This window comes from Bombina bombina, chromosome 3 (genome assembly GCF_027579735.1).
Source record: "Bombina bombina isolate aBomBom1 chromosome 3, aBomBom1.pri, whole genome shotgun sequence".
Classification (NCBI taxonomy): domain Eukaryota; kingdom Metazoa; phylum Chordata; class Amphibia; order Anura; family Bombinatoridae; genus Bombina; species Bombina bombina.
Window position 1 is genome coordinate 176,491,940 of NC_069501.1, and position 16,174 is coordinate 176,508,113.

Genomic DNA, 16,174 nt, shown 5'->3' on the forward strand with positions numbered 1-16,174 from the left:
ACGTTTCTGGGAGACACTCTCCTTCCTCATTGTCCCCCCGAAACGTCACACTTTTTCAAATAAAATACACTTAAAAAGACCATAATGTGCCACCTTCTGCTTGGTGTTCTATTTAATCTTTTGGCATGCTGGCAGCTGATCTTAAGGTGAGAGTGCTCTTTCTTGACCTCTGTATGTATGATGTATGTATTATATAGATAGATATAGATATATCTATATCTATCTATATCTATCTATATCTATATCCCTCCAATTTGATTATGCATCGTGTATATACTCGTTTATAAATTTTATTTTGCAGATCGGAGAGGCTGGTGTTCAGTTATCTGTGGAGCTGTGTGGCTGCGCTTTGCAGCTTGACCTTAATCATGATCCAGAAACAAAATCTTTAATTTATAAGACAATTGCATGTCTGCTACCCACTGACCTGGAGATTTGCAGGATCTGTGTTTTATCAGTTTTCTTTTTGGAGAGGACCATGGAAACTTATTATGCTGTGGAACGTTTATATAAATGCTCAGATGAGGATTACAATGAGTTTACAAGCTATGTAGAGAATCGTGTTCGGTTTGAGTTGCTTCCAATTCTAAAAAGGGGTTTAATATTTGATCCAGAGTTTTGGAGCTTCTCAATGATACAAGAAAACTGCTTTGCTTTCCTTCAAAATAAAACCTCTTTGGATAATGTAACAAACAAAGAAATTGTTACGCAGGCTTTGCCCATGGAAGCCACTAAATCTGTTAAAGACTTGATAAATGGGGTATTGGAGCTAGAACATTCAACAAATGTTAAGAGCTCTACAATCTTTGCTTCATATAAGATGGACCATAATAATGTTCCCAGGCATCTTTGTACTTTATGCAACAAAGAATTTCTTGGTGGTCATATATTTAGACATGCACAGGCTCATCAAAAAAGGGGTTGTTTTTCTTGTGTAATATGTGCACGAAAATTCAGAAATAGGTTTATTATGCTTAAGCATTTAAAGAGCCACATAAATAAAATACAGAGACGTCACATGGCTGCTCTTGCTGCTATTTCCAATGACACTCTTAATGAAACCCCAAATACAAATGAAGTGCATCTATCAGATGCTTCATCTCTGTGTATAGAAAATGAAAACTCCAGTAGTTCTACAAAAGAAGTATTGTCTGATGTATTGGTTGCTACCCATCAAGAATCTTCCCCTGAATCCTTAGTTCCTGTTGAAAATCATGTGATTGAAAATAATAATAATGACAAGCCTAATAATTTAACAGACTTAATTATTTCAGAAAATAATCTTGAGTTAATTGATAAGCAATTATTAGAGGAAAACTTAGATAGCAACATGCCTGATCTAGTTAAAATAAATGGATCTTTGTGTTCTATGAATGAAGATCCTGCTATCAAAGATAATGTCCTAAATCACCAAGATGTTTTCGAGTGTCCGGCTCAGGGATGTGATCGAACTTTCAAAAGGATATGTAACCTTAATAAGCATGCAAGGAAGACACATCCTACAGATTTAAAAGTACAGCAGCATATATTGACATGGAATAAGGGCAAGTGCCGTTTTTGTCAAAGGCTGTTTACAGATTCAAAACATTTTATAGAGCATCTCCAGAGACACGTGTATCCAAATGTCTACTTTTGTCCGTTTGTAAACTGCAATGAAAGCTTCAAGCTATCAGGTCAACTGACAGAACACAAGGCAAGTCACACAAAATGTATAGTTCAGTGTTCTTATATAAACTGTTGTGAACTTTTTGAAGACTTTTCGATGCTTTATAAACATGAAGCTCAGCACTATGAACAAACTGCCCTCAAGGCTGTTAATCCCTTAACTGCACTAGAGCCAAAATGCAATGCTACAGATTTTTTAGAACCTTTCAAACAAATACCAGCAGTCCCTAAAGAAAGCATGGATAAAATCAGAAAGCCGAAAGTTGTGGATTTCCCTGTTCCTATATGGAAGTCAAAGAAGGATTTAGCTGAACCAAAGACTTACACACAAACAGAGAAAAAAATGAATGGTTACGTTATTAGTCAGAACTCTCTTTTGGATAGTTCTACAACATCAGAAGTTAAGAATAATCCATCTCTGGTTTTGGAAGCAAATGTTGAAAGCCCCACAGATGAGGAAAAAAATATCAATGGATACAGTGTACGGGAAAAAACTCATGCTAACGATATCCACTTCAACTGTGCACACAGTACACAAAAACCTTTAGAAAATGTTTCAGATACTGTATTAGAGGGCCCCCAAGAAAGTTCTGCAGACCAGGAGCAAAATCCTTCTAAACCAAAATCAAATACTGGTATAGTGTCATGTGGTAAAGTGTGGCCTTTTTCTAGGCCATTGCCCTCAGCCTATCTAGATGAACAGTACATCAGTATGCCAAAACGGAGAAAAGCTGATGAGGAACACAAATTTGAAATAGATACTAATTGTACAAAATCAGTGGAGATGTTCAGATGTGGAAAGTGCCTAACAAATTACTGTAGCTCTGAAGCACTTGAGAAACACAGAGCACAAAATAAGTGTCAGCAGTATTTTGGGTTTGATTCAGATGATGAAAGTAAGTAAACAAATGATGTATAACTGTATCTCCGTTCTCCGGTATTGTGTTGTAGTTTTGTAAAACTGCTGAGGTATATAGATACTCAATGTTATTTATGGCACACTCCTTCCTGGCTGCTAATTTTTGGAATTCTACATGATACTGGCTTTTCAGTATGTCCTTGCTCTTATGTTTGATATTAAGTTGAGGTTTGTGTAAGTCGGTGCAAAAATCTTTTATAATGCAGCCAAAAGAAACACTTATCTGGCATTTACTAAAACAACTATAATTGTAAGGGATTTATTATCAGGGCTTATACTTTTTTTTTTTTTTTTTTTAAGGGACATTATACACCCCACAAAAATATGGGCTATTTAAATAAAGCACCAAAAGAAGATAGTTTGTAATTGACATGCTTTACAATTTTGCAATTTACAAGCTAAAGCTTGTAAAAAAACATGATAAACCTTGGAGGGATTTCACAAACTAAGAATACGTACATAATACACACAGCTAGATAGCAAGGTTTTTTTCACCTCACTCCTTAGCTAGTGTCCTTACAGCCAGCCCCCCTCTGTGTAATTGCTAATGCATGTCAATTACAATCCCCTCACCTAGCACCTTTTCTCTCCCTGACTGCTCCATGGCATTCTGCAGATACAAGCAGAATATTTCACAAACCGCTCTGTGAAATATGTTCCTGTGATGTTTTACAGAGCTGTTTGGAAAATATTTAGAGGGAGGACAGAGGCTGGATCGGCTGAAACCTTCAGTAGGCAGATCTGCCACTAACATCTCATACAATGTATATTTCTTTCATGTAATTGGCAAGAGTCCGTGAGCTAGTGACGTATGGGATATACAATCCTACCAGGAGGGGCAACGTTTCCCAAACCTCAAAATGCCTATAAATACACCCCTCACCACACTCACAATTCAGTTTTACAAACTTTGTCTCCTATGGCGGTGGTGAAGTAAGTTTGTGCTAAGATTTCTACGTTGATATGCGCCTCTCAGCATTTTGAAGCCTGATTCCTCAGAGTACAGTGAATGTCAGAGGGATGTAAAGGCAGTATCACCTTTTGAATGCAATGGTTTTCCTCACGGGAGATCTATTTCATAGGTTTTCTGTTATCGGTCGTAGATTCATCTCCTACCTCCCTTTTCAGATCGACGATATACTCTAATTCCATTACCTCTACTGATAACCGTTTCAGTACTGGTTTTGCCATCTGCTATATGTGTATGGGCGTCTTTTGGTAAGTATGTTTTCATTACTTAAGACACTCTCAGCTATGGTTTGGCACTTTTATGTATTTATATAAAGTTCTAAATATGTGTTGTACTTATATTTGCCATGTTTCAGGTTTCAGTATATTTCCTTTTGCAGACTGTCGTTTCATATCTGGGAAATGCATTTTTTAGGAAAATTTATTTCTTACCTGGGGTATAGTCTTTTTTTCAATTGACTGTCATTTTAAATTTGCGGGCAGAATTATGCTCGCTGGGTGCAAAATGCCAAAGTATATTGCGTCATTTTTTGCGCAAGATTATTTTTTGGCGCCAAGTTACGTTCGATGATGCAAATTCGTCATTTCCGGGCGTCTTTGTCGGCGCAGAGTCCTTTCACAAGGTTGCGTCTTCTATGACGCGAGTGTCATTTCCAAATGTTGTTAGCGCCAAAAAATTCTCTGTTTGTGCGTCATACTTGGCGCCAAATATTTTCATTATTTTAACCCCTTAATGACAACTGACGTACCAGGTACGTCATGCAAAAACTGTTAATGACAATAGACGTACCTGGTACGTCAGTTGTCTAACAGAGTGCTGGAAGTGATCACAATCGCTTCCAGCAGCTCTGAGGGTATTGCAGTGATGCCTCGATATGGAGGCATCCTGCAATACCCCTTTACAAGCCTCCGATGCAGAGAGAGCCACTCTGTGGCCCTCTCTGCACAGGTAGTGATGGTGCCGTTGTCCGGGTGGGAGGAGGGAGCGTGTGCGCGCGTGCACGATGCGCGCGCACGTGCATGTGTGTGCGCGGGCATGTGCGCGTGTGTGCACGGGGGCGCATTAGCCACACTGACACCAATGAAGGAAGGAAGGGGAAAAAAAAGTAATTTTTTTTTTTTTTTTACATATAAAAGGATCGGGGAGGGGGTGGGGGTATTGTGGGGGGGCTGCTACACTACAGAAATAATTAAAAAAAAAAGAAAAGTTATAAATAAAATTAAAATAATTTGGTTTGTGGGGCCAAACTGGGTACTGGCAGACAGCTGCCAGTACCCAAGATGGCGGGAATTAGGTAGGGGAGAGGGTTAGAGAGCTGGAGGGGGGATCAGGGAGGTTGGTGCTAAGGCAGGGGTCCATCACAACTAAAATATGTTATTATTTTTATTTAAAAAAAAACAAAAAACTCTTATTTCTTCTGTTAAGTGTGATCAGTCCACGGGTCATCATTACTTCTGGGATATTACTCCTCCCCAACAGGAAGTGCAAGAGGATTCACCCAGCAGAGCTGCATATAGCTCCTCCCCTCTACGTCACTCCCAGTCATTCTCTTGCACCCAACGACTAGATAGGATGTGTGAGAGGACTATGGTGATTTTATTTAGTTTTATTTCTTCAATCAAAAGTTTGTTATTTTTTAATAGCACCGGAGTGTGTTATTCCTTCTCTGGTGGAGTTTGAAGAAGAATCTACCAGAGTTTTTACTATGATTTTAGCCAGAGTTGTTAAGATCATATTGCTGTTTCTCGGCCATCTGAGGAGAGGTAAACTTCAGATCAGGGGACAGCGGGCAGTTTAATCTGCAAAGAGGTATGTAGCAGTTTTTATTTTCTGACAATGGAATTGATGAGAAAATCCTGCCATACCGACATAATATCATGTATGTATATTTAATATTTGAGTATTCTGGGGAATGGTACTTCACTGGAATTACACTGTGTATTTAAGACTTTAGCCTAATTGCTAAGCAACAGGTTTTTTAATAACTCTTAATTTATGCTAAACGTTTTTGCTGGAATGTAAAATCGTTTTCATTTTCTGAGGTACTGGGTGAATAAAATGTTTGGGCACTATTTTTCCACTTGGCAGTTGCTTGATCTAATTATGACAGTTTACTGATCTCTCTCACTGTTGTGTGTGAGGGGGAGGGACCTTTTTTGGCGCTTTTACTACGCATCAGAAATTTCAGTCAGAAGCTCATTGTTTTTTCCTGCATGTTCCGGTTTATCCCTACAGAACTCAGGGGTCTTCAAAGCTTGCTTGAGGGAAGTAATCTAACAGAGCTGTGAGATTATTGTTGACTGTGATAAAAAACGTTTATTCGTTAACTTTTTTATGCCATCAGGGTTAGTTTTTCTTTGCTAATGGGAACAAACCTTTGCTAAATTGTGTTTTGTTTTTCAAAGTTTATTGATTTCAACTGTTATATATCTTTCAGTGCTTCTTAAAGCACAGTACGTTTTCATTGTGTTTTACTTGAATAATATTCCAAGTTGCAAGTTTATTTGCTAGTGTGTTAAACATGTCTGATTCAGAGGATGAGACCTGTACTATTTGTGCCAACGCCAAAGTGGAGCCCAATAGAAATTTATGTACTAACTGTATTGATGCTACTTTAAATAAAAGTCAATCTGTACAAATTGAACAAATTTCACCAAACAACGAGGGGAGAGTTATGCCGACTAACTCGCCTCACGTGACAGTACCTGCATCTCCCGCTCGGGAGGTGCGCGATATGGTGGCGCCCAGTACATCTGGGCGGCCATTACAAATAACATTACAAGATATGGCTACTGTTATGACTGAGGTTTTGGCTAAATTACCAGAACTAAGAGGCAAGCGTGATCACTCTGGGGTGAGAACAGAGTGCGCTGATAATGCTAGGGCCATGTCAGATACTGCGTCACAACTTGCAGAACATGAGGACGGAGAGCTTCATTCTGCGGCTGACGGTTCTGATCCAAACAGATTGGATTCAGATATTTCAAATTTTAAATTTAAGCTGGAAAACCTCCGTGTATTACTAGGGGAGGTGTTAGCGGCTCTGAATGATTGTAACACAGTTGCAATACCAGAGAAAATGTGTAGGTTGGATAAATATTTTGCCGTACCAACAAGTACTGACGTTTTTCCTATACCTAAGAGATTAACTGAAATTATTACTAAGGAGTGGGATAGACCCGGTGTGCCGTTCTCACCCCCTCCGATATTTAGAAAGATGTTTCCAATAGACACCGTCACACGGGACTTATGGCAAACGGTCCCTAAGGTGGAGGGAGCAGTTTCTACTTTAGCTAAGCGTACCACTATCCCGGTAGAGGATAGCTGTGCCTTTTCAGATCCAATGGATAAAAAGTTAGAGGGTTACCTTAAGAAAATGTTTGTTCAACAAGGTTTTATATTGCAACCCCTTGCATGCATTGCGCCGGTCACGGCTGCAGCGGCATTCTGGATTGAGTCTCTAGAAGAGAACATTAGTTCAGCTACGCTGGACGACATTTTGGACAGGCTTAGAATACTTAAGCTAGCTAATTCATTCATTTCGGAAGCCGTAGTACATTTAACTAAACTTACGGCTAAGAATTCCGGATTCGCCATTCAGGCGCGTAGAGCACTGTGGCTAAAATCCTGGTCAGCTGATGTAAGTCTAAATTACTTAATATACCTTTCAAGGGACAGACCTTATTCGGGCCCGGTTTGAAAGAAATTATCGCTGACATTACAGGAGGTAAGGGCCACGCCCTGCCTCAAGACAAAGCCAAATCTAATGCTAGACAGTCTAATTTTCGTTCCTTTCGGAATTTCAAAGCAGGAGCAGCATCAACTTCCACTGCTCCAAAACAAGAAGGATCTGGTGCTCGCTACAGACAAGGCTGGAGACCTAACCAGTCCTGGAACAAGGGCAAGCAGGCCAGGAAACCTGCTGCTGCCCCTAAAACAGCATGAATTGAGGGCCCCCGATCCGGGATCGGATCTAGTGGGGGGCAGACTTTCTCTCTTCGCCCAGGCTTGGGCAAGAGATGTCCAGGATCCCTGGGCGCTAGAGATAATATCTCAGTGATACCTTCTGGACTTCAAATACTCTCCTCCAAGAGAGAGATTTCATCTGTCAAGGTTGTCGACAAACCAAACAAAGAAAGAAGCGTTTCTACGCTGCATACAAGAACTATTGTTAATGGGAGTAATCCATCCAGTTCCACGGTCGGAACAGGGACAGGGGTTTTACTCAAATCTGTTTGTGGTTCCCAAAAAAGAGGGAACTTTCAGACCAATCCTGGATTTAAAGATCCTAAACCAATTCCTAAGAGTTCCATCATTCAAAATGGAGACTATTCGGACAATTTTACCCATGATCCAAGAAGGTCAGTACATGACCACAGTGGATTTAAAGGATGCTTACCTTCACATACCGATTCACAAAGATCATTACCGGTATCTAAGGTTTGCCTTTCTAGACAGGCATTACCAGTTTGTAGCTCTTCCATTCGGATTGGCTACAGCTCCGAGAATCTTCACAAAGGTTCTAGGTGCTCTTCTGGCGGTACTAAGACCGCGGGGAATTTCGGTAGCTCCGTACCTAGACGACATTCTGATACAAGCTTCAAGCTTTCAAACTGCCAAGTCTCATACAGAGTTAGTACTGGCTTTTCTAAGGTCACATGGATGGAAGGTGAACGAAAAGAAAAGTTCACTCGTTCCACTCACAAGAGTTCCCTTCCTGGGAACTCTTATAGATTCTGTAGAAATGAAGATTTACCTGACAGAGGACAGGTTAACAAGACTTCAAAGTGCTTGCCGCACCCTCCATTCCATTGAACACCCGTCAGTGGCTCAATGCATGGAGATAATCGGCTTAATGGTAGCGGCAATGGACATAGTGCCATTTGCTCGCTTCCACCTCAGACCACTGCAACTATGCATGCTAAGTCAGTGGAATGGGGATTACTCAGACTTGTCCCCTTCTCTGAATCTGGATCAAGAGACCAGAAATTCTCTTCTATGGTGGCTTTCTCGGCCACATCTGTCCAGGGGGATGCCATTCAGCAGACCAGACTGGACAATTGTAACAACAGACGCCAGCCTTCTAGGTTGGGGTGCCGTCTGGAATTCTCTGAAGGCTCAGGGACAATGGAGTCAGGAGGAGAGTCTCCTGCCAATAAACATTCTGGAATTGAGAGCAGTTCTCAATGCCCTCCTGGCTTGGCCCCAGTTGACATCTCGGGGGTTCATCAGGTTTCAGTCGGACAACATCACGACTGTAGCTTACATCAACCATCAGGGAGGGACAAGGAGCTCCCTAGCAATGATGGAAGTATCAAAGATAGTTCGCTGGGCAGAGTCTCACTCTTGCCACCTGTCAGCAATCCACATCCCGGGAGTGGAGAACTGGGAGGCGGATTTCTTAAGTCGTCAGACTTTCCATCCGGGGGAGTGGGAACTTCATCCGGAGGTCTTTGCCCAAATACTTCGACGTTGGGGCAAACCAGAGATAGATCTCATGGCGTCTCGACAGAACGCCAAGCTTCCTCGTTACGGGTCCAGATCCAGGAGCAGTCCTAATAGATGCCCTGACTGCACCTTGGGACTTCACGATGGCTTATGTGTTTCCACCCTTCCCGATGCTTCCTCGATTGATTGCCAGAATCAAACAGGAGAGAGCATCAGTGATTCTAATAGCACCTGCATGGCCACGCAGGACTTGGTATGCAGACCTGGTGGACATGTCATCCTGTCCACCTTGGTCTCTACCTCTGAAACAGGATCTCCTGATATAGGATCCTTTCAAACATCAAAATCTAACTTCTCTGAAGCTGACTGCTTGGAAATTGAACGTTTGATTTTATCAAGACGTGGGTTTTCTGAGTCAGTTATTGACACCTTAATACAGGCTAGGAAGCCTGTTACCAGAAAGATTTACCATAAGATATGGCGTAAATACCTATATTGGTGTGAATCCAAAGGTTACTCTTGGAGTAAGGTTAGGATTCCTAGGATTTTGTCTTTTCTACAAGAAGGTTTAGAAAAGGGTTTATCTGCTAGTTCATTAAAGGGACAGATCTCAGCTCTGTCCATTCTGTTACACAAACGTCTGTCAGAAGTGCCAGACGTTCAGGCTTTTTGTCAGGCTTTGGCCAGGATTAAGCCTGTGTTTAAAACTGTTGCTCCGCCATGGAGTTTAAACCTTGTTCTTAACGTTTTACAGGGTGTTCCGTTTGAACCCCTCCATTCCATTGATATAAAGTTGTTATCTTGGAAAGTTCTATTTTTAATGGCTATTTCCTCGGCTCGAAGAGTCTCTGAATTATCAGCCTTACATTGTGATTCTCCTTATTTGATTTTTCATTCGGATAAGGTAGTTCTGCGCACTAAACCTGGGTTCTTACCTAAGGTAGTCACTAACAGGAATATCAATCAAGAGATTGTTGTTCCTTCTTTGTGTCCAAATCCTTCTTCAAAGAAGGAACGTCTTCTGCACAATCTGGATGTAGTTCGTGCCCTAAAGTTTTACTTACAGGCAACTAAGGAATTTCGACAAACGTCTTCCCTGTTTGTCGTTTACTCTGGTCAGAGGAGAGGTCAAAAGGCTTCTGCTACCTCTCTTTCTTTTTGGCTTCGTAGCATAATTCGTTTAGCCTATGAGACTGCTGGACAGCAGCCTCCTGAAAGAATTACAGCTCATTCTACTAGAGCCGTAGCTTCCACTTGGGCCTTTAAGAATGAGGCCTCTGTTGAACAGATTTGCAAGGCTGCAACTTGGTCTTCGCTTCATTCTTTTTCCAAATTTTACAAATTTGACACTTTTGCTTCCTCGGAGGCTATTTTTCGGAGAAAGGTTCTTCAGGCAGTGGTTCCTTCTGTATAAAGAGCCTGCCTATCCCTCCCGTCATCCGTGTACTTTTGCTTTGGTATTGGTATCCCAGAAGTAATGATGACCCGTGGACTGATCACACTTAACAGAAGAAAACATAATTTATGCTTACCTGATAAATTCCTTTCTTCTGTAGTGTGATCAGTCCACGGCCCGCCCTGTTTTTTAAGGCAGGTAAATATTTTTTAAATTATACTCCAGTCACCACTACACCCTTGGTTTCTCCTTTCTCGTTGGTCCTTGGTCGAATGACTGGGAGTGACGTAGAGGGGAGGAGCTATATGCAGCTCTGCTGGGTGAATCCTCTTGCACTTCCTGTTGGGGAGGAGTAATATCCCAGAAGTAATGATGACCCGTGGACTGATCACACTACAGAAGAAAGGAATTTATCAGGTAAGCATAAATTATGTTTTAGTACTGGCAGACTTTCTGCCAGTACTTAAGATGGCGGGAACAATTGTGGGGTGGGGGAGGGAAGAGAGCTGTTTGGGAGGGATCAGGGGGTGGGATGTGTCAGGTGGGAGGCTGATCTCTAAAATTAACCCTGCAAGCTCCCTACAAGCTACCTAATTTAACCCCTTCACTGCTGGGCATAATTCACGTGTGGTGCACAGCAGCATTTAGCGGCCTTCTAATTACCAAAAAGCAACGCCAAAGCCATATAAGTCTATTTCTGAACAAAGGGGATCCCAGAGAAGCTTTTACAACAATTTCTGCCATAATAGCACAAGCTGTTTGTAAATAATTTCAGTGAGAAACCTAAAATTGTGAAAAATGTAAAGTTTTTTTTTTTTTTTATTTGCTCGCATTTGGCGGTGAAATGGTGGCATAAAATATACCAAAATGGGCCTAGATCAATACTTGGGGTTGTCTACTACACTAAAGCTAAAATTAACCCTACAAGCTCCCTAATTAACCCCTTCACTCCTGGGCATAAAACACGTGTGGTGCGCAGCGACATTTAGCGGCCTTCTAATTACCAAAAAGCAACCACAAAGCAATATGTCTGTTATTTCTGGAAAAGGGGATCCCAGAGAAGTATTTACAACCATTTGTGCCATAATTGCAGAAGCTGTTTGGAAATAATTTCAGTGGGAAACCTAAAGTTTGTGAAAAAGTGAACTTTTTTTTTTTTTTTATCGCATTTGGTGGTGAAATGGTGGCATGAAATATACCAAAATGGGCCTAGATCAATACTTTGGGATGTCTTCTAAAAAAAAAATATATACATGTCAAGGGATATTCAGGTATTCCTGACAGATATCAGGGTTCCAAAGTAACTAGCGCTAATTTTGAAAAAAAGTGGTTTGGAAATAGCAAAGTGCTACTTGTATTTATTGCCCCATAAATTGCAAAAAAAGCAAAGAACGTGTAAACATTGGGTATTTCTAAACTCAGGACAAAATTTATAAACTATTTAGCCTGGTTGTTTTTTGGTGATTGTAGATGTGTAACAGATTTTGGGGGTCAAAGTTAGAAAAAGTGTGTTTTTTTTTCCATTTTTTCCTCATATTTTATCATTTTATTTTTAGTAAATTATAAGATATGATGAAAATAATGGTATTTTTAGAAAGTCCATTTAATGACGAGAAAAACTGTATATAATATGTGTGGGTACAGTAAACGAGTAAGAGGAAAATTACAGCTAAACGCAAGCACTGCAAAAATGTAAAAATAGCCATTGTCATTAAGGGTAAGAAAATTGAAAAATGGTCCGGTCATTAAGGGGTTAAACCCCATTCCTATATGCCTCTTGCCTTTTTTCTCTTTCAGAGTGCTATTCCTGAAACTGCCATATAAGGAAATTGATAATTTTGCTTTATATGTTTTTTCTCTTACATTTGCAAGATGTCTCAATCTGATCCTGTCTCAGAAATCACTGTTGGAACCCTGCTGACTGATAACAGTTCTACCAAAGCTAAATTCATTTGTTGTAATCTTGTGGAGATTATATCTCCAGCTGTGGTTTGTAATAAGTTGTCATGATAAACTTTTACATGCAGAGAATGTGTCCATCAGTAATAGTACATTGCCTTTTGCTGTTCCTTTAACATTTAATGTACAAGATATATCTGTGAATTTATAATAATTTATTTCTGATTCTATTCAGAAGGCCATTCCGCCTTCTAATGAATGTAAAGGTCTTGTAAAACTTCTCATAAAGTTGATGAAATTTCAAATGACTGATAACATACTGAATTATCCTCCTCTGATGAGGATCTATCTGATTCAGAAGATCCTTCCTCAGATATTGACACTTACAAATCTACTTATTTATTTTTGGAGTACATTCGTTCTTTGTTAAAGAAGTGTTGATTAATTAGGTTATTGAGGCTTAAATACAAGATAATCACAGAGGTTATAAGTATATTATTATAACTGTGTTGGTTATGCCTAACTGGGGAATGGGTAATAAAGGGATTATCTATCTTTTAAAACAATAAAAATTCTGGTGTAGGAGGGGGCGGAGCCGGCTGCTGCCATGAGTGCAGCGTAAATCCGGAGCTCCGTGTTGGCTTTCCATAAAACCACAATAATTCCACTATAAATATGCCCAAATTAGCTCAGACATGCCTATAAATGCTATTACAGAGCTGGAGCTGACGGACATTGCTGTAATCCGGGACCATAAGTTAAAGAACAGCACAAGATAACTGCTTAATCCTAGCTGGCAGCATACCTGAACAGATCTCCTTCCGTTGCTAAACGGAACAAGCCGACCTCTAAGCAGAACACAACAGGAGGCTTATCGGCACCAGAACGTACCGGACAGTCTCGGGGAGCGGCAGACTAATTTCCACTCCGGGACCACTAAGAGTGGCGCAAGCATCTCTCCAAAGGCGCAACAACCGCCATTACAGCCGCAACGCACCAGCGGCTAAAGGTACTCACTTCACATAACTACCCCTAACGCAGCCCTATCCCACAAGACGATCCCCGGTCACTTACCCAAGGGGACTCCAAAAGGGGGAACATTACCTAATACAGGCCACGGCTTCTGAGAGGTTACGGGGGAGGAGCGCCTTCGCGGAAGTGCGCTGGCCGCCATAGCAGCTCCTACAACAAACCGCGCCACAAGTGTCAGCGGCACCCTCACGGAATAATCCCAACTAACAGTGTTCAGTTATAATGAACAGTACACGCTACTCACAATAAAATCACACAGAAATTGATAAGACCCAGCTACTGGAAATAAACACCCAAAGCCAGCCGCTGGTAGATCACAAACAGCTAAACCTAACAAAAGGGCTGGCTTGAAGGTAGGGAGATGTATATAATCTAAAACAGCTATTAACCCTTTCACACTAATAGGGGCACCTGAAATACTGACTTTAACGTATACCAGAACAGAAAGAAAAGTATCTGCACGGTCAGAAGCACACAACAACTACATTTACAAAGCCTTTTACCCTATTTCTATTATCTCTTCTATCAGTGGCAATACATCATTCAGTGGGGGTTCTGCTATAGCACGTCAAATAGTGACGACACTGTCTTGGGGCCCAATCCAGAGAGGACCTACACTCCACATCACATCCCACATTTTGCAACGAACCTGTTTTATCCACTGAACAATTCTTAAGGGGACGCCTGCTGAAACATACATTTGAATCTCTTCTGACCATCACCCGCTAGAGACAGCACTATAATACCCTATCTTAAAAAGATCTCCTATATCCCGCTCCCCACTAAGCCCGCCATCATGGCATCGAGGAGGGTAAAACAAGACAAACCCCTAAAAACACTTGCATTAAAAACAGCTACTATCTCCTCCTATATGCAAACAGAAATATCCGAAACAAGAGACAAGAGGCTTTCTACAGACCACCAAGCCTCCAACATGCCCACGTCGCAAGATGAGGACACCAACCTTACTTCTACAATTCTTCAAGGCCTACCTTCTAAGCAGGACATAGCGGACATTGTCCGTATGTGCATCCGCGAAGAGCTAGCGGGCATGAAACAAGACATCCACACTATCGGACTCCAGGTAGACTCTCTTGAAACCAATCAAGACGAGATTAAAGAAGATGTTCAGTCTCTCACCGATCAAGTAACCTCACATCAAGAAACCATCACTCTACTCCAAGAAAAACTTGATGAGCTGGAGAACAGGAGCCGCCGAAAAAATATAAGGATTAGAGGTGTTCCCGAGAGCATCCTCCCACGCGACTACCCTGTCTATCTCCAGTCGCTATTTCAACAAATAAAGGAGTCTGCCTGCACCACGGATATTCAGTGGGTGCGAGCCCACAGATCCCTCAGACCAAAGCCCCCGGACACAGCACCCCCAAGAGACATAATAATTCGCTTTAAAATTTTTCTAGAAAAGGAGATGCTCCTGAACCAATCAAGAAAGCTGCAACCAATTAGATTTCGAGGCAATGTTTTACAATTCTATCAGGATCTAGCCTCACAAACCTTACAGCGAAGAAAGGAGTTCAGCCCATTGACCACTCTCCTCCGTAACAAAAAAATTCCATACAGATGGGGCTTCCCCACCCAGGTCTGGGTCCTAAGAAATAACACCCGGCTGACATGCAGATCCCCAGAAGAGTCAGACTCCTTTTGCAAACAATTGGGGATAGACCTTCCATCTGATTCCACTATACAGAACAGGCCAGGACCCTCAACATCCAGGGATAACAGAGATCCGCTCACACCAGAGAGGACCGCCTCTAACAGACAGAGCAAAAACTACACCCAACCACAGTCCCCTCATGCCCACACGGGGACATTATCTGCCCCAAAACAAGGCCACGATACCTATAGAGACTCAACCCAATGAACTTTCGTATGCCTTACCACTTGGACTTAAGTTTAGATAAGTATATAGAGACTGCCTCTATGTTTGTTTGTCTGTTGAATATTGTTATACACTGCTTTGCATAGGTTAGGCAATTTTATTCAATTTTATTAATGTTGTTGTATGATAACCCTATATCCTGGTGCCAACCACCCAAGTAGGCCAACGGTGAAAATGCCCTTGGCCCACATATCCTGTGAATGAGGATGGCTCCAACCCACAAATGATTGTACTCTGTAAATATAAATCTAAGCTCGACCTCCAGCGGAGGCACAGTGCCTCCCCACCCATCCCCCCACCTATTGCACCTACAGAACATATAGAAATTGCAGTGCACTGTTACAACTAGAGTAGCCAATCCTAGAGCCATAAACATTGAGTGCACTTACCAGCGCTCAAGGGCATAAGCCCCATATCATGGAGAAATAACTTCCGGATGTACAAGACTACGCTATGCCCAAATACTTCCAAGCTCCGCCAAATAAAGAAATAATTAAGCACCTGAGTTATAAGATCAATAAAATCTTTTAAATAACTTTACACCGTGGAATAGATAACCACGAGTATATCCCCTAGGATTAGCCAATTATTTCCTCCTTCACGAATGCTCTCAAAAATGACCTACATTAGGCAGAGAGCCAACTGTTTGTTTATTTTGTTTACTATGTTTAATATGTTTGTTATGTTATGTTTTCAGGAAAAATGCTTTTACTGTTACAAGATACGTGTCTATCTCTTTGCAACTTCACCACTAATTACAGTGACTACAACCATGCACATCACTCTCGAGTCTAGTACCAATCCATGCCCCAATATTCAAATATATCATAAACACTCACAGCAGGGCAATGTCAACACAGACACATAGCCCAGCCCCTCAACTGACCCTCCTGACTCAGAATGTAAAAGGGTTCAACTCGCCGATAAAGCGATCCAAAGCCTTAT

The 16,174-nt window shown here is 41.4% G+C and overlaps 1 protein-coding gene across 1 annotated transcript in view; it reads left to right on the forward strand.

Annotated features, from left to right (window-relative positions):
- ZNF654 (zinc finger protein 654) overlaps nt 1–2,873 on the forward strand; it is a 153,821-nt gene extending 150,948 nt beyond the window's left edge. Inside the window, exon 8 of the mRNA XM_053706032.1 lies at nt 302–2,873. Coding sequence (XP_053562007.1) covers nt 302–2,569 — 2,268 coding nt within the window. The 3' untranslated portion in view covers nt 2,570–2,873. The remainder of the gene's footprint in view (nt 1–301) is intronic.
- The last annotated feature ends 13,301 nt before the right edge of the window (nt 2,874–16,174 follow it).